General features: G+C 61.9%; 6 protein-coding genes and 1 pseudogene across 6 annotated transcripts, besides 1 other annotated feature; all 7 read right to left on the reverse strand.

The window, feature by feature from the left end:
- Positions 1–738: 738 nt before the first annotated feature.
- On the reverse strand, positions 739–4,473 carry LMXM_25_1490 (conserved hypothetical protein; the record flags this gene model as incomplete). Its single annotated transcript, XM_003876157.1, has 1 exon — positions 739–4,473. The coding sequence occupies one exon, from the start codon at positions 4,471–4,473 to the stop codon at positions 739–741; it is 3,735 nt and encodes a 1,244-aa protein (XP_003876206.1).
- Positions 4,474–5,083: 610 nt separating this feature from the next.
- On the reverse strand, positions 5,084–7,210 carry LMXM_25_1500 (annotated as a pseudogene).
- Positions 5,084–7,210: a sequence feature.
- Positions 7,211–7,864: 654 nt separating this feature from the next.
- On the reverse strand, positions 7,865–9,505 carry LMXM_25_1510 (conserved hypothetical protein; the record flags this gene model as incomplete). The annotated part of the gene is made up of 1 exon (XM_003876158.1): positions 7,865–9,505. One exon carries the CDS (start codon positions 9,503–9,505, stop codon positions 7,865–7,867), a length of 1,641 nt encoding a protein of 546 aa, XP_003876207.1.
- Positions 9,506–11,583: 2,078 nt separating this feature from the next.
- LMXM_25_1520 (putative protein kinase) lies at positions 11,584–14,412 on the reverse strand (the record flags this gene model as incomplete). Its single annotated transcript, XM_003876159.1, has 1 exon — positions 11,584–14,412. The coding sequence occupies one exon, from the start codon at positions 14,410–14,412 to the stop codon at positions 11,584–11,586; it is 2,829 nt and encodes a 942-aa protein (XP_003876208.1).
- Positions 14,413–15,462: 1,050 nt separating this feature from the next.
- On the reverse strand, positions 15,463–17,322 carry LMXM_25_1530 (conserved hypothetical protein; the record flags this gene model as incomplete). Its single annotated transcript, XM_003876160.1, has 1 exon — positions 15,463–17,322. The coding sequence occupies one exon, from the start codon at positions 17,320–17,322 to the stop codon at positions 15,463–15,465; it is 1,860 nt and encodes a 619-aa protein (XP_003876209.1).
- An 864-nt stretch (positions 17,323–18,186) lies between these two features.
- On the reverse strand, positions 18,187–20,430 carry LMXM_25_1540 (conserved hypothetical protein; the record flags this gene model as incomplete). The annotated part of the gene is made up of 1 exon (XM_003876161.1): positions 18,187–20,430. One exon carries the CDS (start codon positions 20,428–20,430, stop codon positions 18,187–18,189), a length of 2,244 nt encoding a protein of 747 aa, XP_003876210.1.
- Positions 20,431–23,281: 2,851 nt separating this feature from the next.
- LMXM_25_1550 (conserved hypothetical protein) lies at positions 23,282–23,590 on the reverse strand (the record flags this gene model as incomplete). The annotated part of the gene is made up of 1 exon (XM_003876162.1): positions 23,282–23,590. One exon carries the CDS (start codon positions 23,588–23,590, stop codon positions 23,282–23,284), a length of 309 nt encoding a protein of 102 aa, XP_003876211.1.
- Between the last annotated feature and the right edge of the window lie 1,018 nt (positions 23,591–24,608).

Genomic DNA, 24,608 nt, shown 5'->3' on the forward strand with positions numbered 1-24,608 from the left:
AAGTGGCAGACCAGTTCGTGGCGACGTGCCAATCAACAGAAAAAAGATTAAAACAGTTCCAGAGAAGATACACATAAACACAACTGGAGGGGAGGGGAAGCGGGGCGGCAGCGGTGATGCCTGCGCACCCATGCTTCTATGTACGTGTCTGAGGAGGTGCGATGGGGCGGTGGTTGGAGGGATGAAAGGTGACGACCAAGGGAGAAAAAGGGCAGAGGAGAGGTACTTAGATACACGGATCCAAGCCGCCAGCGTAGAGACACACAGCGGGGGGGGGTGGGGTGGGGCGCAGGTATGGCATAAGAGGTATCGGAGAGACTGATCACGTCTACGCAGCAGGCAACGCTGCATTCATCCATCTCTTCCAGCGCTGCGACTGCCTTACGCAAAGGACGTCGTACTCTTCCATCCTGGCTTCATTTTGTACGCGTGCGTGCGCGCCTGTAGGTGTACTCCAGGCGATCAACACCAGCTCCACACACGCACGTCTGTGCCTGCGCACGCGCGCCACGATGATCGGAGCTGGAGACGAGGGAGGGGGAGGGGGGGGAACGGCGATGTTTGAGGCACGGCAGCCATCGCTGAACCGGACTCCTACGTAGACGCACACACGCACACAGGGGAGATGGGAGGAGGCATGAGAGATGGGGGAGGGAGGAAGGGCGCACTGTGCATTGGGGCCGATGATGCGAGCGAGTGAGCCCCGCCTGCCCTCCCCCATCTCTCTCTGCCTCTCGTCTACGGCACCTCCTTCGTCAGTGCAAGCGCTAGACGGAGAGACCGCGAGGCATCTTGGTGCACCACCAGCTGCTGAAAGCAGGGGCACGTGTCGAGCGGGCGCTCCGCCATGCACGTCAGACGTACCATGCTCTCTTGCACCTCGCGCGTCTCTGCCCGCGCAAACTGCTTCGCAAAGGCCGTCGACCACGTCGCCATGCTGACCGTGACGGTGCGCATCTGCAGGCTGGTTGCCTGATGCTGCTGGGGCGTCGCAGCGGGAGAGCTAAGTGCGTGCACGGTGGCAGTCACATCCGGATTTGTTGAAAAGCCCAAGAGGTACTGGAGCGCCACCGCGGTGCACACGCTGACCTCGATCTCGCCGAGTTGGTGAAGGGCATTGGCAAAGAACCCGTGCAGCATCTCGGGTATCATGGGCTCCGACGCAGCTGGTGGCTGCTGCGCTGCGGCGCCTTCGGCGAAGGCGCCACGACTAGTGAGAAAGAGCGCCGACGCCGCCTCCACGTCTTTGGTGAGAGCTGCACACTTGTCTCGCACGTATCGATGGAGGGCGCGGATGCGCGGGGTGGCCGGAATCGTGGGATGTCCCGCCTCTTGGGCAGAAAGCGGCATTTGTGAACTCCAGTCGGGCTTGTCAGAAGGACGACCACGCCCACTGGGCCGATAGGCTCTGTCGTCCCCGATGACACAGCGGTGGCACAGCATATGGTGCAGCGCGTTGGCGATGGAGGCGTTGCTCACCTCTAGAAGCAACTCCGCAGTTGGCAGGGCAATAAGCCAGGCAAGAATCTTGGTGGCTTGCTCGAGTGGTTGAAAGAGACCCTGGACAATGTCATCGCGAGAGCGAGGGGTCGCCCGACGCCAAAGAGACCACCACACATGTGCCGAGCCCTTACCGCCACTGGCACCACCTTCCTTCTGCTGCCGTTGCATGCGCTCTGACAAGTAGTCGTCGTCGCTGAGGGTCCGTGATGGCATTTCGACGAAGTCGCGAGGACTGTGCCACTGCACAAAGTCAGGAAAGCGGACGATCCGGCCCTCGTGTGCCTTGTTCACGTACAGGAAAAAGCACATGTCATTGTAGAGCGGGTCCGTCTGGAGCCACTCGACGGTGGCGCTCTCCACGGCGGCCGCGTCGAGGGAGTTGAGCTCCACCGCGCGTTTCATCACCTCATCCATCGTGGTCGGCGGCTGTGGCAGGGGCGGCGGGACGCACAGCACCTCGCCGTTCGTGATGAGGTGCCGGACGGGGCTCGTGGTCAGCGAGGTAGCTGCCCCGTCCGCTTCCGCCTTCGTGCTCGCCGCGGGCGTAGCCGTAGTCGGCGAACCGTTGTCCTCCAATGAACGCAGGAGTGCCGCTTGTGCGTAGCGCAGGAGCTGCAGCTTCTGCGTCAGCAGCGGCCGACCAAGGTCGACGGGGGGGTCTTCTGGAGGCATGCCCAAGCAGTCTAAAAGACGCTGCCAGCTCTTTTTCTTCTGCTCATGCGGGGCATCCAGCAAAAGCCGATGAAGGGCATCGAGGCACAGTCGCCAGAGCGCCTGCACATCTGTCGGATGCGGCACCTGGGTCGCACAGATGAAGGCGAAGCGGGCGAAGAAAGAGTCGGGGAAGTAACTGCGGCGCAGATCCTTTTCCTGCTCTGCACCGCCTTTGGGTCGTTGCCTGTGCGGCGCGCTCGCCTCACCGGAGCAGCATTGCCGGTGCGCCTCCCACTCCCCCCAGAGACTGCGCAGGTGACGCGCCACCACTGCTTCACTTCGCTTGCCGCTCAGCGCCGCGAGAGCGGTGCCAGGGGGCTGCGGAGAGTCGGGGTCGCCATCTCCGTACACATTCGCGTCATCGCCGCCACAGGCGTCATCGTTGTCGTCCGATGGCAGGGGTGCGGCAAAGCGCTGGATGAGGGAGTCCTGCAGTGTCACATTGGCACCTGTCCACTCCACAATACAGGCCGCCAAGTCGCGCAGGTGCGCCTCGCTGCAGCGCCTGCCGCTACACTCGTCCGCGCCGCTTTCATCGTTGTCGCCGGCTCTCTCCCTGGCGGTTCCGGCGCCTTCGTCGTCTCCGGGCACCTGCGCTGCATGAGTGACTGCACCTCGCACACCGCCGGGCTCGTTGCCGTCATGCGCGGAGGTAGTTCTGCGCGCCGCGGTAGTGTTCGTAAGGGACTCCAGATAACCCCCCAGCAAAGACTCTGCGAGGTGCTCACTCACGCCATGCTGGATGTCCTTGTCGTCGCGCACCACCGCCTGCGCCGTAATGGAGCACTTGCGCTGTGCTGCCTGCGCCGCCGCAGCGCTGCTGAACGTCAGGACGGCAGGGGGTGCGGTCCCGGGTGCTGTTGCGGTGAGGGTGTACTGGAAGGGATCGAGATGGCTGGCCCGTCCGACAGCCTCATGTGCCTCGATATCTTGCAGCTGATTCCACTGGAAGTGAAACCGCACGTGCTTCAGGGGAGGGGCGGCGGTGCCAAAATCGTGGGTGAAGGCGCCACACAGGAGTCGGACGTACTCGTTCTCACGACGCAGCACGCTTTCCCAGGTGAGAAACGAGGACGCGGCGGAGAGGGGAACAGCGTCGCCGGCTGAGGCGTGGGCGTCGTCAGCGTGATTGTCGCCGCTGTTGGGCTTGCTGTCCGCAGACAGTCCATATGGGTGAAACTTCCACGGCACCGGCAGTACGTACTTCTTCCACAGGGAGACGCAGATACCGTCGAAGTCGTCGCTGCGGATGCGGCTGTGCTGCCCCACATGCAGCTGGAAAAGGTCGATGTAGTCGGAGAGGGACTGGCAGTGCTCAGGAACGCGGCCAAAGGCGTCCGCGAGGAATCGCGTGGTGAAGCTGCGTTGATGCAAGAGCGACCACTCAACGGGACTGATCGTCGGAGACGGCGACGACGGGGGCGCTGGCATTGGAGGCAGCGCAGCACAGGTGGGCAGCGGTGGAGCGACACCAACGAAGGTCTGCTTGTACGAGTCCCCGGCGGGGGCGAAGCACGGCGCACATCCGTCCGGGTAAAAGAACGGCGAGGGCAGCAGACTCGCCGCCGGGGCCTGTTGCCGATGTGAAGGCGGCAGACAGCCAGGTGCTGCAGGGCGGCGGGATGCCGGGCACAGCCGAAGGACGCCACCCTTGACCCGGTTCTTCTGCTGCTGGAGCAGCATCTGGCGCACTGCTGTGGAGAGCAGTGACAGCAAATAGCTGGTTTCGCTCTCCCGGTACGACGCGCTCGCAACGGCCTTCTTTATGAGAAAGAAGAGCGGGGTGCAGTACTGCTGCATGATGGGATGAGTCGCGTCGCGGACGTGCACCTCCACCGCAATCGACAGGTCCTTGTCGAGCGATGTGGGATCTGGCGTGTAGAGGGAGATGGTTCTGCCAAATACCTTCGACGCAGTAGAGAGGTTGGCCGCCTCGTCATTCGTAGAGAGAGACGCGGGAGACGACGAAGTAGTCGTAGGGGACGCCGGTGACGAGGAGGAAGCTGGGACACCACTTTCAATGTCTGCCCCGATCTTCCTGTCCGAGGGCGCGCCGCCCCCCGCCGCCGCGGATACGGGGGCTACGAGGAAAGACTGCAAGAGAGGCTCCCCGTCAAACAAGACTGCCAGGTACTGCTCAATCACCTTGACGTGCTCCTCGAAGCTGTTGGCACAACTGAAGTCCTCAATGAGGAGCGGAATCTCCTCCGATGGCGCCTCGGGCGGCGACTCGCTGCGCGCATACGTCGTCTCCATCGCTGATACGCAGCAGGTGATGCTGGTGTTCTTGTGGTGGCGGTGCACAAGATGACACGGGCGGGAAACGGCGGAGGGTGGGGGCTGTGGCGCTTGGACGAGCCCCGAACGTCAGTTACTATGACGGACTTGGGGGAAAGGAGATTGGAGGAGGGGAGGGGAGCGCACCCAGAAGAGGGGGAGGGGGCGCAAGGCAGAGCTGGTGATGTTCGACCCGCGGCAAACGGGTGTGGTGGTGGACTGTGTGTGTGAACGGAGAGCGGAGGAGGAGGAAGTGGGATACGAGAGTACGGGGATGAGGGAGAAGGTGCCCATTGCGCCCATCAGCCTGTGTACCACCACCTTCTCCCTATCCGAACCTTATCCGAATTTCCAATGCCAGTTACTGTAATACTGACAGGCAGCATCCATAAGGATGCTATTCAGTAGCTGAGGCACAGGGCCATGCTGATTGCCACCTTTGCTTCCCGCGCCCAACAGGAAGCGGAAAGGTGGGAGTGGAGGACGCGCAGATCCAGCTGTACTGCTGTGCGAGTCACCTCCCCTCCCCCCATCTCACCGAGTATCTCGTGAGGTGCTCGCTGATGGCGTGTAAAAGAACGGTGTGTTCTTACGCGTCCGTGTAGCCGCTGCAGAGGAACACAGCGACGAAGAAGCCCACCCCGTCTTCAGACATGTCGTCGTACATGTCGAGTGGCCGAGGCATGAAACGCAGCAACAGCAGCGGATCCGTCGACGATGGCCCTTCGGCAGCAGCTGCCCGCTCCTTGGACAGCTGCACTTCTGTAATCTCGTTTCGCAGGAGGCAAGAGCACGGAAAAGGGCTGCCGTGACTCCCGTCGGTATCGTGCTGGGGACCGTAGCGGCGGACGGCAGAGAGGTCGCACAGCGCACGGTGGGCCGCCGTCCTGGCACGGGCGAGACGCACCGAGGGGTAAGTGCAGAGGAAGTGCAAGACGTTTGCTTCATTCTCTTCCAGGGTCGTGGTGGAGGTGCTGTACACGATTACCCCAGGCGACGTTGGCGAGCCGCGGATGTGGCGGATGCAGGAGTCGAACAGCTTGCGCTGGTAGTCGGCTGACCGTTGGATGGAGGCAATGGACTGCATGTGAGGCATCAACTTTGGCCGCAGACCCATGCCGGTGCACGGGGGGTCTAGTAAGACTGCATCGAAGCTGCCCGTGTGTGACGCGACGCTGCCGTCGCTGTTTCCGGGTGCCTCGGTGAGCTTTCGTTTGAGAAACTTGTTCGTGTCGACGCAGTGGGACTCCAGCACGCGCGACACGTATGGAGCATCGGCTGCCGGGGTGGTGTTCGATGAGGGCGAGGCAGACGGCGGAGCGGGGTGGGATGCGAAGTGGCGGTGAAGGAGGCTCATTAGCTGCTCTTGGCGGGGTCGACTACGCTCGCAGCACACCACTCGAAACGGTTCTGTGTCGACTGTGGCGGATGGGAGAGGGATTGCTGCCTCTGGCATCGCCGTCCTCTCCTGCTCGGCCCGCTCCTGCAGCAGCGACAGCAAGAGGCTCGTTTTGCCCCCCGGCGCGGCGCACGCGTCGAGGATGGTGCACGGTGCCGGCGAGCGGGGCTGGTCCGCGTCGTCGCTGTGCGTCCACGGACGGCGGAGGGCGGCTGGCGAGAGATGCTGGACCAGGAGCGCCACCGGCACCATGCTAGAGTAGTTTTGCAGGAAGAACGCATCTGCTGCCCTTTCCTCTCCCTCTTCTACGCCTGATGATGGGGGTTGCGGTAGTGGTGTGCTGCTGCGCGCATGGCTGTCTTCGGTGTCCTTCGTGATTCCGAGCAGAGGACGCAGGGTGGCGCGAGAGGGCTGCCCCTGCGGTGTCCACTCCATCCGCAGCGCGGTGCCGTGGGCCGATCGGCCCATGATGGTCTTCCACTCCATGCACATTACACCACTGCCGATGCACACCAGAAAGGTAGAGCGGCTTGCCAGGGTGCCCACGTGCTGGTGTTCGTAATCGACATCCATATCGAGAGGCTCGAACTGCTCGGCCGGGAGGGTGGCTCCGGTGGGGAGCGCACAGAGACGACGCGGCGCCTCTGCACTTCATTTTTGCTCCACGTCTCCCGTGTCTGCAACGCGCGCCACGTAGAAGGCCACAACCGCGCGCTCTCCGGCGTGGAAAGGGCGAGAGGCCGTCACGATACCCGGGGCATAAAGGTCGCTACCCCGCAGCACCGCCTCTGCCGCCCCCGCATCTACCACGAGAACGAGGGGTCTACTCGGCTGCACACGACTCGCTTCTGAGCTTGACGCGTCTGTCGGCGAAGAGGAGGAGGTGCTCGAGGTGTGGAGGAGCGGCCAGAGCGTGAGATGCTCTGCGTGCGGCTTCACACACAGGCAAAATGGCAGACCAATGGTGCCGAGACGTGATGGACGTGCGAAGCGGGAGGCCGAAGTCCCTGCAGCCGAAGTGGTGGGGGCCGTCGTCGGCGACGACACCGAGAACGCTTCAAGAAGATCAGTGAGGTGAGCTTCGATGCGGCTGCCGACACACCGCACGTTCGTCGTGATAGGTGGGACGGTGTACAGCACCTCGTGCGACACGGATGAGTCTCTCCAGCATGGCTGCGCACCAGAGATGGGCTTGGTCGAGGCGGACACGGCAGAGCAGAGACCAAGTGGGCCCCAGACGGTCTGCCGCAGATGCTCTGTTGTGGTTGGCGAAGAGTACTGGTAAACGTACCGTGCGTAGGCATCCAGGCTAATCATGATTTTGTGTGAGGAGGAGGTTCGAGAGACAAGGATGCGGTGGGGGGGGGGCTGCTTTCCGCCCTTGGCGTTCTCCTCGACGGTGCCACTCCAGGGCCCTTGCCGGGGCACCCGTGAGAGGAGGATGTGTGCCCTACCGTGTGTTTATGCTAAGGCGGTAGGAGAAAAGGGGGAGAGAGGGAGAGGCGTGGTGGCGAGTGGACTGCTTGTGTGTGTGTGTGTGGGAGGGGGAGGCGGCGTCGCAAGGCAGTCGGTGATACTGACTGGGCTTCGGAGAAAATCAAATGCAACACACAGTTTCTTATGTTTGGCACCGCCGCCAACGCTGGTCACAGGTCATCAGGCTGTTTCTCTCTCTGATGGCGGTTGGCGCTGTGGTGGGCAAAGACGCCAGAGCGTGAGCGATACATGAGCGATGAGCCGGGATGGGGCGAGAGGGTCCCGCAATCCCTGCACCGATGTGTATTTGACTGACCCCAATCCAAGCAATGTAAGCCACAGCTGAGGAACATCTACGTTGGCGTCGGCTGACAGGGACGGCGTTTTATCAAACCAAGTCTGGGTCGCTCTGTCAGTGGACGTGTGTGCGCGTTGTTCTGCGGTCGCATTGGCGTGTGCCCCGGCCTTCTCTCCCACCTGCACGAGCCAGCTCCCTCAAAAGAAGCCTCTCGCTACACACGGCTCAAAGCGATGTGTCGCACTGCACAGGAAGTAGGAGCGGGACTCAGCATCTTGCCTCTGCAGGCATCGCTGCACCGCTTCCCAGGCATCTACAACGTCGACAGCGGCTGCAGTTGTCGAGGTGGCGGAGGAGGCGGTGCCGCCCGTCGTGCCACCGCTGTCGTGCGGTCGCGGCGCGCCGATCGGAAGGGTGGAGGACGGCATGGAGGCGGAGGCGGACGTCGGTGCCGACAACAGACGGCAGCTCTCACTGCCGTCGTCGTTTGTGTGCTCCATCATGCGCAGGACACTCGTCTCCGAGGCGCCAATGAAAACGGTGTCCGCCTTGCGCAACTTCCGGTGAGGCGGCCGAGTTGCGTCGTCGTTTTCCTGCGGCGCGTCTCTGTCAGAGGAGCTCGAGGCCGCCGCGAGCGCGAAGGGGTCGACAACAATCTCTGGACTCAGGGCGGGCTCGATCGGCGCACTTGTCCGCCCTTCCGCCACCGCGATTGGACTTGAGTGCGGAGCAGAGGACTGCACCGGTGTTGACTGCTGCTGCGGCTGTTGTCCTTGCAGAGCCCCAGGCGGCGTCATGTGCACCAACGCTTCACACTGCTCTGCGACGGAGTCGTTCACGGAGTGCAGCACACGCCCCGTGCTAGTGCTCGTGGTCTGCGGGATAGGGGGTTTCGGCAGGGGCTGTGACGGTGGCTGTGGAGAGGAGGGCATGCTCTCCATGGCGGCTTGCACTTGTGTTGCAAAGTCAGTGTCAGCTGACTCAGGTGGGGCTGGGGGAGCATCATGGTGGGCTGGCTCCCGGACTGCGACGAGGTCATCCTCCACCACCTCGTATCTGCCTTCGTTGCGTGCCGCTGGCTCCACGATGGCGTGGTCGGTGCCGAACAGAAGGGCTTGCACCTCCGCCTCCTGCACCGCGTCCCGCTCCCGCTTGCGCGCTTCGCGGTGCTCGACGGCGGACTTCACGAATTGGTGCAGTGCTGCGTGGTAGGAGGCGTGTGCCACCCAGGTGGAGTCCCAGGATGCGCCGTCAAGGTACTCCTGTGCTTGCTGTGCACACTGCTGGGCGGCATACGTGATGTACCCCAGGACGACCTCTCCGAGGGAGTTGATAAGGCGTGCGCAGCGGTGGGTTTCCTGCCCCGCCTGCACGGCTGCAACATCCTCCTTGATCATTTCTGCCGACGTAGCAAGCAGATAGGCAGCGGAGCCGGCGTTGACATCGGCGACCCCTGCCAACGCCAGCCGCGCACCTTCATCCTCGATGCGCACCTTGTCTGTGTCGTGCCTCCCACTCTGTTGCTCCCCCTTCGGGGCTCTGGCGGCTTCAATGAGAGTGTTGGCGAGCCGTTGCAGCATCTGCGCCACCTCGTGCGACTCTGTGAGGAGCTCGGGTGCGTTGAGTAGGTAGCTGCGCACACAGTACGACTCTATCGCCTTCTCAAGCCCGCTAGGGAGCGTGCGGTCGGCAACTACGCGGCGCAGCGCCGCCTCATGATGCTCAACGAACGCACCTGCGACGCGTCGGCAGCAGATATCCTCCAGCACCAAGTCGCCATGGATGAGGTCTATGAGCGGCTCTATGAAGGACTTGAGAGACGAGGACGCAACCTCCATTGATGCGCTTGTGTGCGAGAGAAGCAACGAAAGATGGGCGTGGTTCGTGGAGAAGCGCTGTGGGTATGGTGGTGTGTTGACCGGGTAGCGTGTGGGTGCCACCCTGGAGAAGGCGCGCACGCGTCCGTCAGTGTATGTGTGTGTGTGTGCCTGGGCGTCCCTAGCTGTGCTGGCGTATATGTGCGCGTGTTATGTCTACGGGTGTATCCATGAGGCTTCACGAAATGAGCTCTGCCGCGGGCTGGGCACCGTTTCGCGACGGCGAACGTAGCGACACAGAGAGAGATGGTCAAGTCACAAGGGGGTGTTGAGGAGGGCATCGTAGCTGACCGCGTGCCACACGCACTAGAGTGCCCACTACAGTCACATGGAGGGACACAGAGACACATGAAGAGGGTCCCGTGTAGCCAACCACCACTCCTAAAAGGCGCGGCGCCCCCATTCTTCGGCACCCCTCCCCCGAGTTGGAGAGGAGGAAAGCAAATCGGCGGTGGGGCGGACACAGGGGTGGTGGTGGTGGTGGCCTTGCGTGAGACAGGGAGGGGGGAGAGGGTTAGGGGCAACAAGGAGGTACGCATGCGGACTCCACGACACAACGAGTGCAGGCGAGCGAGGGAGGGAGAGAAAAGACGGACGCGTGATAGGAGAGGGGAAGGGGACGTGGTGGGCGGGACCACACGGAAAGCAGTGTGGGGACGCAACAAGAACAGCGAAGGCGGAAGTGCTGGCGGTGGCAGTGGTTAATGCAGACGTGGAGGAGTCGGAGGAGGATGCGGGGAAGGGCCAAGGGCAGCGATGCAGGCATGTACATTCTGTGCAGCACCGGAGCCTCTCTCCCTCTTAGCGCTCGGCGCACAAACCACGTCTGGGCGAGCTGACCTTGCACCCTCTTGAGAGCGAGCGCACCATGTGGGCGGCAAGCCAGCGGTTGTGGCACTCGTCCGTCCACAGTCGTGCTCGTCCGGTGAAGGTCGACGGGGACCTCGCTACTATACGGCGCGGAGACGTAGAGCAGATAGAGCGATGTGCAGTGAGGCTGAGTCAGCTGCTGGCGGACTGCCGGCTGTGTAGCGGACGCGTCACACAGAGTGAACCGGGCACCTAACATGACGTTCACACTCCCCTTCTTTTGGATGTCGTCGGCATCGTCATCGAAGATGCCGAACGGCGATGGCCTGGCTGGTAACCAGCGATGCATCACTGCCCCATGCTTGGCGTCAGCGTGTGTCGATGGTGGGCTACTCTGAGTTGCATCGCCCACCGACATACGCGTGCCAAGACCGGCCTGCTCCGCCTGGTTCAAAGAGAGGGGGTACTACGCACCTCATATAGAAAAGAGGTGAGGCGGTGCACGAGCGCATCCACCTCGGTGACGGGCAGCGGTCGCACATCACAAGTGGTGGCTTGAGGGGAGAGACCCGTCCCAGCAGGCTCGCTCCATGGGATGGCCAAAGGCGCCTCGGAGAGGGACTTGATGCTCCTGTCCTGTTGCCGCCCGCTACGTGCTTCGACGCTTGTGTGCGAGCATGTGTTCGTGTGTGCCTTGTACCTGTGCGGCGAGGAAGGGAACGATGGGTGATGGCGATGACGGTGCTGGTCGATTTCGAAGCACCATAAGGAGAGAGGAGAGAGGGGGTTCGAGGATATCAGGGCAGCGGTACACACAGACACAGACACGTTCATACAGATGGATTGCTCCCTCCATGGCGGGCGGGCGGGCGGTCGGGCGAGGGGGGGGGGAGTCGAGGGATACGAAGGGAGAAGGCCCTGGACCGGCTGCGCGCACGGGCGCAATACTTCGACGGTTTATTTCCACGCTTTGTTTGCCGTTGGGAAGGGGAGGGCGGGAATAATGGACGTGGGTGGCGAAGAGACCAGAAAAGATGGAAGGAAGGAATGAGGAGAGGGGGGAGAGGGGGGCATGTGGGCAGAGCGAGCGATGGGGACACACACACATTTGCGAGGGGAGATCTTGATGAGGGAGGGGAGGGAAGGGGGGAGAGGCGAACCACGATGCATCGGTCGCAGCGGTTCTGGTCCTCTTTCACTTCCCTACTATACTACTCGCTCTTCCCCCCTTATGTGTGCCGTTGCTGCTCCTCCACTATCACCACCGGTTTGGTTTGCACGCCGACGTTGACCCTGCGTGGCGATGGTGAGTCTGAAAACTGGGAGGTGTTGAAGGAGGCTAGGGTCTGAGGTAAACTGGCCACTACATGCGCGCGTTGTTGCTGCTGTCGGCTATGCTGGGAGACCGCAGTAGATGGAGGGCGCGGCGGAGGCAACTTTATTGTGAAGGGGCTACCGTTGCTGCTGCTGCTGCTCCCGGCACGCGCCATCGCCGTTGACAGATCCACCAACGTTGACGCTGAGAGGAGCTCGACACGGCTGCTTTGAAGTGCGTTGCTCTTGTCCTCCATATTTGTGCGGTTGGCCCGCACGCCACGTCCCTGTGAAGAGGTGGAGATGGGCGCAAAAGTGTTGCGGCTGGGAACGCCGCAGGGCGATCTGCTGTCATCGATGCTGGGGGCCTCTAGAACATTGAGTGGTGTACTCCTGGACGCTGGTGCCGGCACCGGTTGGCGAGGGGGGCGCTCCAACGGGAGAATCGCGGACGACGAGGTAGCCGAGAGCTGCTGCTGCCGCTGGATGGAGAGGTCCCACTGGGTATGGTCATCCTTGTTGAAGATGCGCATGATGGACTGCATCATTGGGGAGCCGAGGATGTCGCTGCAGCGCGGCCGCTTTGCGGGATCGAGTTGCAACATGGCCTCCAGCAGTCTGAGCATTTCAGGGGGTCTGGCGTTCGCCGAGTGGCGTGCCTTGTCGAGGTTGACACTGCCGTCCTCGTGTCGCTCCGGCAGCGTGCCATCGAAGGCGAGGTAGTGCAGCACCATCCCCAGCGACCACACGTCGGAGGCCATTGTGTGATGGTTTACGTACTGCTCGTTGGTGCCGCGTGGAGAGGCGGTTGTCTCGAGGAGCTCCGGCGCCATGTACTCGAGGGTGCCCGTGCCACCGGACCGGTCATACAAGATGTCATCCAGCAGCGCCGCCGTGCCAAAGTCGCTGACCAGCACCCGTGGCGGACGGTCCTTCGCCGCGGCCAGCAACAGATTCTGAGGCTTTAAGTCGCGGTGCAAAATGTGCTTCTCGTGAAGGTGAGCCGTGCCTGCCACGGAGCTGAGGAAGAAGTACCACACGGCGAGGGTGGAGAGATTGTTGCCGTAGCGCTCCAGATACGCGTCGAGCGAGCCAGCGGAAGCGTACTCCATCAAGATGAAGAGACAGCGCACAGGCGGGCCAAAGTCGGCGAGCTGCGCCTCCTCCACCCAGCTGTGCTTGTACTCGACCACGTTGGGGTGTCGCCGCACCTCCTCGAGAATGCGCACCTCACGCAACACCGACTGCAGGTAGGTGACCTTGTCACCGACTGGAATCTTCTTAAGAGCGAACTCGCCGAGGTTAACGCCACACATAATGTGGCGACAGAGGTAGACCCCTCCGTAGGTGCCGCGGCCCAGCTGACGGAGCTCCTTGAAGTAATGACGGTAGTAGCCATTGTTCGGCGACGGCGCCCCAGCGGTGGGAGAGAAGGCTGGCGAACTGCTTTCGCACGACGGCGACTCCTCTTTCCCGCCCTCCACCTCTGCCGCCGTCTTCTCGCTGCCGTCATCCTGCTGCAGCAGTTGCACCTGCGAGCGCATCTGTGTGCAGGTGATGGGCCACACGTAGGAGTAGTGCGGCACGGCAGCTACTTTGCACACCAGCGTCCCACTTGAGTGACCACTTCCATCACCGCTGTCACTGGCAGGCGCGGGAGCCAGTGCGAACGACTGTCTCACTTCCTCCTCCTCGCCTCTCGGGCTATCGAGCAGCGGTGATGGGTGGTAGTCCTCGATGGCAAGCGGTGCCGATGGGCCGCGGGCTCCCGCCGCTATGATGAACGAGGGTGGGGGGAGCGCACGGAAGTAATGTGAGGTGAACGCAGCAGCTGGTGGATGTACGGCTGTGATGTAGTTGCCGCTGCGGTTGGCGCCATCACTGGTGCTATCCTCGAGCCCAGCGGCCGTGGTGCTCCTGCTGTACAACAGCTGCCCAGCAGCACCGCCACCATCCCCTGCGCCGTCAGTGTATAAGCGCGGGGACGTCGATGGTTTCTGGTTCTGCTGCTCATTCCCCTCCTGCGACGGCGGCGGGAGGAGTTTCGGATGGCTTGGTGAGGGCTGCATCGACGATGGCCTCGCCATCGCACCCACGCAGAAGAATGTCGCCGGATCGAAGACGCCTTCGCCGTCGTCAAAGACATCGTATGGCCGAAGGCAGTGCGGACACACTCGCTCCGTGCTCAGCGACAACGGGGCCAGCTTGCCATACGGGGAGGGCCCAGAGTAGTAGCCAACGTCATCGCCACCACCCGTGATCTTCCCTTCCTCGTCGGGACTGCCCACTCTCGGGTCACAACGTGGCGGTGCACTGACGCCGACGCTGTCACTGCCCATCCCACCACCGCTAGTGCCCGTGAAGGGCACCACCGCCAGCGCCATGGACTGCGGGGCCGTGGTGAACGCCCCGGGGTAGGTTTGGCTTACCTCTGCGGGACGAGGGTGCACTTCAGAATTGCCGTCACCGCCACCTCTTGAAGCGGCTGCAGAACCCGCCCGCCCTTGAAAAATGGGCACCAGAGTCGACGACGCTGCCGAGGTGGAGATGAGGACGGGACCTGAGGAGGGCTCGGCGATGTTGGTCACCGCAGGCATCGAGTTCGGCGAGAGCGGTGGAAGGGCAGGGCTCTCACGACCAGTGCCTGTGCTTACTCGGCGATGCTGATCAGCAGGCGGCAGGTTTGTGGGGCGCTGCTGCTGCGGCAGCGGCTCGTACGCGTGCCGCTTCGACGACGGATTCATTTGATGTCGACAAACCCGCGTTTCACCTCTTTGTGCTACGGACTTTGAAAGCAGGCAACAGTTCCTCTGGTCACCACTGCCCCCCCCCCTGTTCACACAATGTGCGCGTACACGTGTTGCCAGGACGGATGAGCTGAAGAGATCAACGTGTGTATCGGGCTGCCTGCTATGAAGTATGCCCGCCGACTGTATACACTCGCACTTTCCGAGGCAGAGGAGTGCAGGGGCGATTATGAAAGCACCAAAGAAGAACGAGGCTGCGCTCGATGTCACGCCACTGTCGACTGCGATGGGGACGAGAACGTGAGCGCGACATGCGAGAGGCAATGCCGAACAACCGACACACACCCAGACAGGGGGGGGGGATGGAGGGAGAGGGAGGGGGAGAGGGAGGGAGTGGTGTGTGCATGGGTGTGATGGTATGCAGGAAAGGGGTGCCCCGCGTGCAGGTGCAGCCCTGAGCACCGATGCACATAGGTGTAGCCCTCTCCCCCACCTCCTCTCGCCCAGCCGCCGTGACACCGCGTGCGACGCGACACCGCGCTTTCGGGCGTGGATATCGTGACCGACTATCGTTCGTGTTTGCGAGCGCGAAAGGGAAGAGATTGAGTTGGGGGTGAGGTGGTGTTGGTGGTGGTGGGGAGGGGGAGGGGGCTGATGTGCGAGAACTGCGCGTATGTCTTGCTGGGTGTGATTCATTGAGTGGTGCGAACCGGCTTTACGCACCGTTGTCGTCGAAATCGGCAGATAATTGAAGGGCAGGGCTTCTGGGGATGGGGCAGCTGGGCGTGCTAGGAATAGTGGGGTGGCTCCCAGGATGTGCTTCAGACGCATGCAGCGCACGGGAGGTGCAATGGTGGGTGCAGTGGCAGCGGTGAGAACAGCATCGCCATCCCCTTTACATGCAGATGCACGTGCACATGTCGGAGGTGGGTGGGGAGGGCAGGGCAGGAAAGGCTAGGCGGCGTAGGGATAGACGTGCATCCGCTACCCGCGTCGCGCATACCCCGTGAACCCAGAAGCAGAAGAACAAATCGCCGGTCTACTTAATCACCGACGCCGCTGCCAGCAACTCTCACCTCCATCAACGGAGTGCTGTCGATGCCGTCTTTCGTCAGCCTCTACAGCAGCGACAGATCCCTTGTTCTCGTCAATCGTAAGCCGCCACGTACCAAGCTCGTGCATCGCCTTCGCCAGCGCTGTCATGCGCGTGAGGAAGTCGATGGTGCGCGACTCCATGGAGTAGGGACATCCATCCATGGCAAGCGCATCTGTCTCCACCGCGTCGTCAGTGCCCTCTTCCTCCTCCTCGCTTTCGCCGCTCGATTCGACTGCCGCGCTCGGCTCGCTCTCACTAATGGAGCCATCAGTCCACGCCGGCATCGGGACATCCACCTCGTACACATCCTGCACGCGAATTCCGTCATCCGCTTTGTCTTCGTAGCTCAGCGGCAGCTCAGTGTTAGCCGGCAGGAGTTGGTGGTAGAGGACGTGCGCCACCGCCCACTTCCCCGTATCCACAATGTACACCATCCGCGTCACGACGCGGAAGGCCGGCGGCGTAGGTGATGATGGGTCGGACGAGCAGGAGGACGGGTCTCCGCCTTCCTGTAAGCACACAGCCGATGCTCTGCTGGAGTGCTCGAGCACCATTGCGACCTTCTTCTCCAGAAGCTCCGCTGTCGCCCACTCCATTGAAAACCCAATTACCGCCGGGGAAAAGCGCGACTGCGTCGGCGCTGTGCCTGACCCGTCCCCTTCCGTGTCTTCTCGCAGGAGCAGCTGAGGGGGATCACCAGCCACGCTTGCATTCGGAAGTACCACCGCGGCATACGTGCATTCTGCGCCGGACTCGAACTCTTCTATCAAAGACTCCTCCGTCTCCATGGAGAAAAGAAAGGGTTTGAACATGTAGAGGAGGTGTCGTGCGCTGCGTGTTGCATTGGTGGCCGAGTTCCAACCCACACATCGAGCGCTGCGTCGCTGCCGGCTGAAGCGCTCTGCATCGAACATGTACAGGACATGGCAGCTCAGGAGAAGCCGACTCAGCACCATGTTGGGGCCTTCTGTGGTCTCCCAGGCATCAGCCACATTTGGGCCTGCATCGTTCATCACTGCGTCGCTCACGGGGTGAAAGCGCACCAGGGGGGCGAAGGCGTCGCACTCGGCGCAGTAGAAGACGACCAAAGGACAAGCCACCGTTCCCAGCGAAGCCATGAAGCAAACATGGCGGCTTGCCTCTTCGGCCGCCACCTCGCATGCTGCAAGGTCTTCAGAGAGCATATCACGCGCTGCGCCACAGTCGCTGCTGCTGCTGTCTTCCAGGATGCGCAGGCACGTCGCGTAACGCGTCCGGTGCTCCTCAAGGTGCGCCTGCAGACTTCCCGCATCGCGGTAGTCGACGACGACTGGTGGTGGCACCCCTGGCCCAGGTGGCGGCGCCTTTTCAATGCTCTGTTGGAAGCAGCGAAGACAGTGCACATGTGGACCGTGACCGGGCGCCGGAAAGACTTCTTGCTTGTGTATCTCTCGGGCATCGCAGCACCGTACATCGGGGATGGTGTGAGCATCGGGTTTAGCCCAGTAATACTCCGCGGCGCCTTCCCGCAAGAGGTGGGCGCAGAAGGGAGGGAGCTGTGGGGACTTGGTGTCGACAGAGGCGACCGATGCCTCCACAGTCAGCGGCCCGTGCTTGTAGAATGGAAACAAGCGTTCTGCCTCGGCCTGTGAGATGGCCAGCTGCCCTGCCATCATGTACAGGAGCGCGGTGTACTGTATCTCTGTGATTGGTGCGGCGTCCACATCCCTTCCGCCGTCCACTGCGGCAGATGCGGAGGCTGCCGGGGAGGCGGCGTCGAACAAGTGAAGCACATCAGCCCTCTCGAACGGGTTCATACCGGAGTGCAACATGAAGGGAGCGCACAGAGAGAATGTGTGTGCGTGTGTGGTGTGGTCACTGCTGAGTTGGGCCGCCCTCCGTTGTTATGCGCCGACTGCTGCCACTCGGAGACGCAAGTTCGTTCTGACGAGGTGGGCACTCGCACGCGCAGAATGAGCGCTGAAGTGTGGAGGCGGGCGGGCGGGCGGTGGGACGGAGGAAGAGAGGGAAGGAGGGAGGGGAGCGGGGCGCGACGAGTGCAAGACAGGTAAAACTTCCCCTTGACGAGCCAGAGAATCGACATCAGCACCCCTGCTACAGGCGCATGGGTACACAGAACCACTTTCATTCCCAGTCGCGGCAACTCCTTCACATATTTGCCTTGCCATTCCCCCCCCCCGCGCTGCGTTGTGTGCGCTCTCCCCCCGTTTTGTTGGGGGGCCGTTCTCATATAGCCACCCACGGATGTCCAGACTGAGCGCGCGCACCGACACCGACCAAGCACATATTTTTTTGGCGTGCACGTGTGTCTTGCGAGGATCTCTATGAAGGCGATGACAGGCGATGGAAACTTCGGTGCGATCTTTGATCACCATGGGGGCGAGGGGTGAGTGGGGGGAAAGTGAGGGACCGCCTCAAGGCGGTTGTGCGGGGGTGACGGCTGCAGCAACACAACGACAGCCACCATCACCCTATGCTCTTCATCATGCTCCCAATGCCGCTCTCCTACTCTACTCATCAGTTCACCACACCCTATATATATATTGATCAACACCCAAACACAGGCACCCACACAAGTACATGCACACCTCTCTACACAGCTGAATCCTCCCAGAGACGCCCATGGTGCAGGATGAAGGAAACCGCACGACGCTGCCTCTGGCCGTCTATCGCCCTCACTTGCAGCTGGTCACGAGGGTGCGCAGGCGGTTCAGCGCCGCTCCGATTTCAAAAACGCGTGGCAAGGCGGTGAATCCGGCTGGCAGGTAGCACGATGCCGTCTGCAGTTCCAGCCGCGCTTGGCGTAATCGACCTTCGCAGTTGTACACGAGGCGACTGAAGTCAGAGAGGTTCGACGCTGGTGCACCGGCAGCTGCGGCGACATCGACAGACAGGGCGTTCAGCAGCGATGGCGGGTATTTCGAACGAGGTGCCTCCTCCCGTTGCCATTGCGCTGCAGTCGCGCTGCCGCTATCGTAGAGCATCGCGAGGCACTGGGCGATGGCGTTCAGCTGCCCCTCTTCCACCAGCTGCTCCAAAAGCGTCACGTTGATGTCCTCGTCGGCCATGCGTATGTGATCAATGCCAGAGCCGCTGATCTTGATGCCTCGCCCACTTCCGCCGTAGCCGTGGTGGTGGTGCTGCTGCTGCTGGCTTTGCCATCCAAGCCTGCCAAAGGTGTCGGCGTACACAAAGCTTCGCCGAGGAGGGAGGCAAAACGCGGAGGTTTCTGGCGGCGCTGTCGACTCCACAAGCCCAACACCGCCGCCTCCGACGCTCTGCGCTGCAATTGCCTTCGCTCGCGCCGTGGCGTCTGTCACCTTGTACGCGTTCAACAACAGGACGACATCCGCCATGGGAAAGTACTGCCCCGACCCTCCCACAACCATTATTACGGAGATGTTGTGATGATACATCAGGTCGCGTACGCGGTGCACAAAGCAGGTGATCGGCTCCTGCGTGCGCGGGACGAGCTGCTCCATGAGCGGGTCTCGGTACATGAAGTTCGTCGCCGACGTGTCCTCGTCGAGCAACAACGTTGTCGAGCCAAGCTCCAGAGCCTCCATGATGTTGGCGGCCTGACTGGTGCTCCCACTCGCGTCGGCGGTGACAAAGGCACTTGTGTTGTCGCGGTAAGGGAGGTTTGTGATGAAGGGCGATATGTCCGTCCCATGCACGGCGCGGCGGTCTTCGGCACGAATTTTGACCGCTGTTGGGTCCACCACGACAAAGGTTCGGCCATCATCAGGGACATGGTTGTACACGCCGAGCTCCAGCGCACGCAAGAGCGTTGACTTGCCATGAAAGCCGCCGCCGGCAATGAGGGTGAGACCGTGCGGCAGACAAGCGCCGCTGATAGAGCGGCCCGAGTACGGCAGCTGAAACGTGTGCCGCAAGGTGTCCGGGGACGAGAAGGCGACAACGCTGGGACCACTCAGCGGCTTGTCGGAGTTGCCCGCCGCACGTGGCAGTATGGCACCATCGGCAATGAAGGCCGCGAATCCCCACTTTCGCAACTGCGCGCGCAGCCACTCCTGGTCATGCACGCACGTGACGTGTGCCCACAGTGCACGGTGGTCGCAGCGCAGCACGTTCTCCTGGAAGACTGGAAGCACCTCTGAAAAAAGAATTTGTTGAATGCGTCGACCGTCGATGCGCCGACCGTGGCCGGGCAGCTTCACACGGAAGTACACATGGACCCAACCATCCGACGTCCCATCGCTGTCATCTGCCCCGCTCGCGTCCAGCAGCTGCACGGTGCTGCGGGCGATTACGTGCTGCGATTGGTGGATTGTCTGCACCGCACCACTGATGTTCCGGCCAGCTGCGAACCCACCTTTTACGCAGCGAAGAATGAAGTCCTCGGCGGCGACGCGGCGACACGCAACATCCTCCGGTGTGAGAGGATTGTCGAGGGCCGCGGCAGTAACCGCGGGCGGTGTGGAGTGCGCCGAGTGCAGCAGGGCGTGCGCGGCAAACGGGGCTGGAACACTCACGCAGACCTGACTACCAGGGGCAAACGGGTCTGGTTGGATGCGTACAAATCGGATCGACACCGACGCAGGGTCTGGACTCATCTGTCGCGTGAGGCTGTACGTGCGACCGGTGAGCTGCTTCAGTTGACTGTAGTTGCTGCCATCCACATCTCGAAGAAAAGACTCGAGGGCGACGAGGGGAAGGGGTGGAGCCGCATGGCACTGCGGATTGCCTCCAAAGCCCCCGTTTCCCCTCTCGCTGTCGTCGTCGCCAGAGGATTGGGACCGGTATCGTTCACCTCGCTGCTGCTCCTCGTTCCGGTTCATGGTGCCGTCGGACACGGCATCCGCGTAGCTTCCACGACCGCGACGAGAACCGCCTTCGCCACCACCTCGGTAGTGTCCACGGCCACGGCTGCTGCCGCCACGATAGTACGATGACATGGCCCGAGTGCCGAGGGCTCTGCCTGAGATGATATGATGCGTCGCTGCTCTGTTGCCGGGCGCCTCTCTTGCTGCGGTGTGTTTGGAGGACAAGCATGGGTAGAGAGAGAGAGAAAGGTGTACAGGGAGGGGGAAGAGAGGTACACCGAAGGACAGCGGAGCAAGCTGTTGTCAAGACAGTCGTCATGCGTCGCTCGTTCCAAGAACCAAACGAGGAGCGGCAAGAGAGCGTCCGTGAAAGACACAGCGCAGCCATGGAGACCCAGCGTTTCAAGGACAGCATCTCTGCCACTCCCTCCACGCCACCTACTTTTTCACCCGCTGTTCCTACCCAGGAGACCCTTTCGTCCTTGCTTATATGCCGCGAAATCAGCCGCCGGTGGTGCAGAGGAAGGGGGAGGGGGGGGGGCGGTGGTGGTGCCGCACACGGGAACGCGCACATCAGACTCAGGACACAGCCATTGCGGTGGCAGGCCCCAGGTGTTGTTGTTCCACAGGACGGAGGTATGTCGTTCAGACGGCTCTTACCTAGTTGCGTGTTGCGTACTCGTCACGTGTGCGCGCGTGCAGGGCGGTCGTGGCGGACCGCGCACCACCGCCACCATCCGCAGCAGCCAGCGTGTCAGTTCGCAATGCGGTGTCAGTCACATGCACGGTCAGCGGTATCGGAGTGTTGCGTGTTCCACATCATGTGTGGCTGCTGGCGATGACGCGTGGTTGGGGAGGGGGGGGTAGAGGGGGGAGACAAAGGCGCGCGCGGGTCAGCCACACCTCGCGGGTGTGTGTGTAATCACAACGGGTGGTTCAGACAAGAGTGAAACATGACTGGCTCATCACGTGGGTGCGCACGCGGGGGGTGGCTGCAGGGAGGCGGGGGCAAGGGCAGGCGGGGGAGGGGGGCTCTAGTGGCGCACGGCTGCGCGCGCGTGGGCGTGCGTTCAGACAGGGATAACTATACAAATGTGTGCTCGTCACCAACAGTGTCAGACTAGAGGTGTCAGTAACATAAGGCTTCTCATCAGTCGCACGGACGCACAGGCAGGCAGGCTTGGGGGCGGTGGTGGTGCCGCACACGGGAACGCGCACATCAGACTCAGGACACAGCCATTGCGGTGGCAGGCCCCAGGTGTTGTTGTTCCACAGGACGGAGGTATGTCGTTCAGACGGCTCTTACCTAGTTGCGTGTTGCGTACTCGTCACGTGTGCGCGCGTGCAGGGCGGTCGTGGCGGACCGCGCACCACCGCCACCATCCGCAGCAGCCAGCGTGTCAGTTCGCAATGCGGTGTCAGTCACATGCACGGTCAGCGGTATCGGAGTGTTGCGTGTTCCACATCATGTGTGGCTGCTGGCGATGACGCGTGGTTGGGGAGGGGGGGGTAGAGGGGGGAGACAAAGGCGCGCGCGGGTCAGCCACACCTCGCGGGTGTGTGTGTAATCACAACGGGTGGTTCAGACAAGAGTGAAACATGACTGGCTCATCACGTGGGTGCGCACGCGGGGGGTGGCTGCAGGGAGGCGGGGGCAAGGGCAGGCGGGGGAGGGGGGCTCTAGTGGCGCACGGCTGCGCGCGCGTGGGCGTGCGTTCAGACAGGGATAACTATACAAATGTGTGCTCGTCACCAACAGTGTCAGACTAGAGGTGTCAGTAACATAAGGCTTCTCATCAGTCGCACGGACGCACAGGCAGGCAGGCTTGGGGGCGGTGGTGGTGCCGCACACGGGAACGCGCACATCAGACTCAGGACACAGCCATTGCGGTGGCAGGCCCCAGGTGTTGTTGTTCCACAGGACGGAGGTATGTCGTTCAGACGGCTCTTACCTAGTTGCGTGTTGCGTACTCGTCACGTGTGCGCGCGTGCAGGGCGGTCGTGGCGGACCGAATGGGGCCGCCGCCGTTCTACGAAGGGTGCAGGAGGGGAAGACGGTGTTGCGGTAATGGAGAAGAGTTTGGCGGTGTGTGGGAGGGAGGCTGGCTGAGACGTGTCGGAATTGTGTGGGAGAGAGACGGAGGGGAGGTGGGAATGTGTGTTGGCGAGGGTGTGGGCGCGCAATGTTTCACGTCGTGTGTAGGTGGATGGGGCAGGCGAGAGTGGAAAGGGGTCGCAGTAAAGCGATTATTGGCTAGTTTTCATATCATGATGGTTAAGGCATCGCGGAGGTCGAGAAGAACACAGGAGGGCTCTGTTACGAAGCCACTGATGGTGCCGTGGCGGGGAACTTATGTTGATGTCGTGTGCGCTGCTGTCGACCGGTGGCGGCAAGCGGTGCTGGCGAAGTTAGCCATTCGAAAGGGAAAGCGGTCGCAGGTGAGTCGACGGAAAATGGTGATGATGAGTGTTGTTTGAGTTAGCACTGCAGTAAACAGAGAAGTGCCCTCACCATGAGTGGGGTGGGGTGGGCGTAGTGATGGGTGGGGAGGGGGAGGGGGGACAGGGGAGCCCGGTGGGGAGAAAGATGCGTGGCTCTCCTTTTCTCCCCACAGGACCCTCCCGTCCTTTACGACTGCACACACCCACACACGCACGCAGTACAACAGAAAGAGGTGCCCACGGCGGCGGAGCACAGGAGAAGACGAGGGAGGAGGGCATACGCCGCAAGAGGACCGGGCCCGGACACGTGTACGCATGCAGTCTTACCCCCGGGCAGATGTGTACGCATGCGTGCGTACGCGGTCACTGCCGCTCCTGGGATAAAAGGTCGAGGGCGTGAGACAGGCACCTTCACTCAGGCACTTTCTCGAAGGCTGGTGAGGGGCCCGAACATCGGTGTCCAGCGATCGGGAGTAGGTGAAAGAAGCGCACGTGCGCTTGCGGTTGAGCCGCGCGCCAGCTTCTCTCTTCGTTGCAGACGTCACATGTTACCCGCTGCCGCGTCTTTCATCCATTGATACGGCAGGTCTCCGCTGCGCAACTTCTGCTCGAACTCCTTCTTGTGATCGATCGCCATGTACATGCCGTTGCGGACCTTGCTGATGCAGCGATCTAGGCACGCCTTCTCGCCGGGATGGTACGGGATGGCGTCATCGCCGTAGTGCGTAATGCACTTCTTGGTGCAGTACATGAACCCTTCGTTGCTGATGTGGTAAAGCTTCTCGGACAGGATGACCGCTTCCGACTGCGTCAGCCCCATGAGGCTCGGATTGGGCTGTACCGGCTGCATGCTTCTTCCCGATAGCTGCAGGATTGTTGGTGTGTGCCTGCAAGCGCCAGTGCCTGTAGGCGGTGTCACTGGAGCGGACAGACGTCTCTGCGAGTGAAAGGAAAGGACGCTCGAAACAAAGCCAGTAGCAGCAGCGGTGGGGGGCGACAGGAGTGCACGCAAAATGTAGAGTGGCACCGAGTTACTTGTCCGGTGGCGTATGCAGGTGTGTATGGAGTTCGGTGCAGTGATGTGAGAGAGAGATATATGGGAGAGTGAGCAGTGGGGGGAGAGGATGAAGCAAAGGTGGTGGTATGGAAGGGGGAGGAGTAATGATTATGAGTGAGGAAGCAACACCCCCTCCACTCCCCCCCACCCAGACACCTCCGCACAAGAAGAGCGGCCTTGATGTTCATTTGTGTGTGTGTGTGTGGCACACACGCGATGTTGCGCGCCGCTCCACGGCACCGACTACTACGCATTTCCTTCCCAGACGTCGCTCTTTCACACCGTTTTGGCTGCCGCCCCCCTTCCTCCCCCTCTCTCTCACGACGCTTCAATTTGCTAGAGCAGTGCCCGATACACACACACACACACAAAGGCGAACAACACTGACAACGCCGCGTAAGTGGGCCTCATTACACTTGCGAGAGTCGTTTGCATCCCCGACGCCTGCTCACGTGTATGCATGTTGTCGACGTGCAACTTCGCTGCGTGATGACACGACACGGTGAGACAAAGACGAACACGTCTGCGTTGTCTCCCCCCACCCCCTTCCCTGCACGATGGGTGGAGGGCGGCCAGTGCCGTCATCGTGGTGTGTTCAGGGGCGCTTGCTTGATGCGTGTGCGGTACTGTGGAGCCAAAGGGGTGCATCGAGAGCGAGAGCGAGAGAGTCGTGCAAACTTGCCGCAAGGAGAAGAGCGGCACACGGCAGTTACGGGGTGAGAAGGGGTGACGTGGCACACATACCCCCCTCCCCTCCTCTACCCCAAACACACCCCCACACACCACCATCACCAACACCACCACACGTGTA

This window comes from Leishmania mexicana, chromosome 25 (genome assembly GCF_000234665.1).
Source record: "Leishmania mexicana MHOM/GT/2001/U1103 complete genome, chromosome 25".
Classification (NCBI taxonomy): domain Eukaryota; phylum Euglenozoa; class Kinetoplastea; order Trypanosomatida; family Trypanosomatidae; genus Leishmania; species Leishmania mexicana.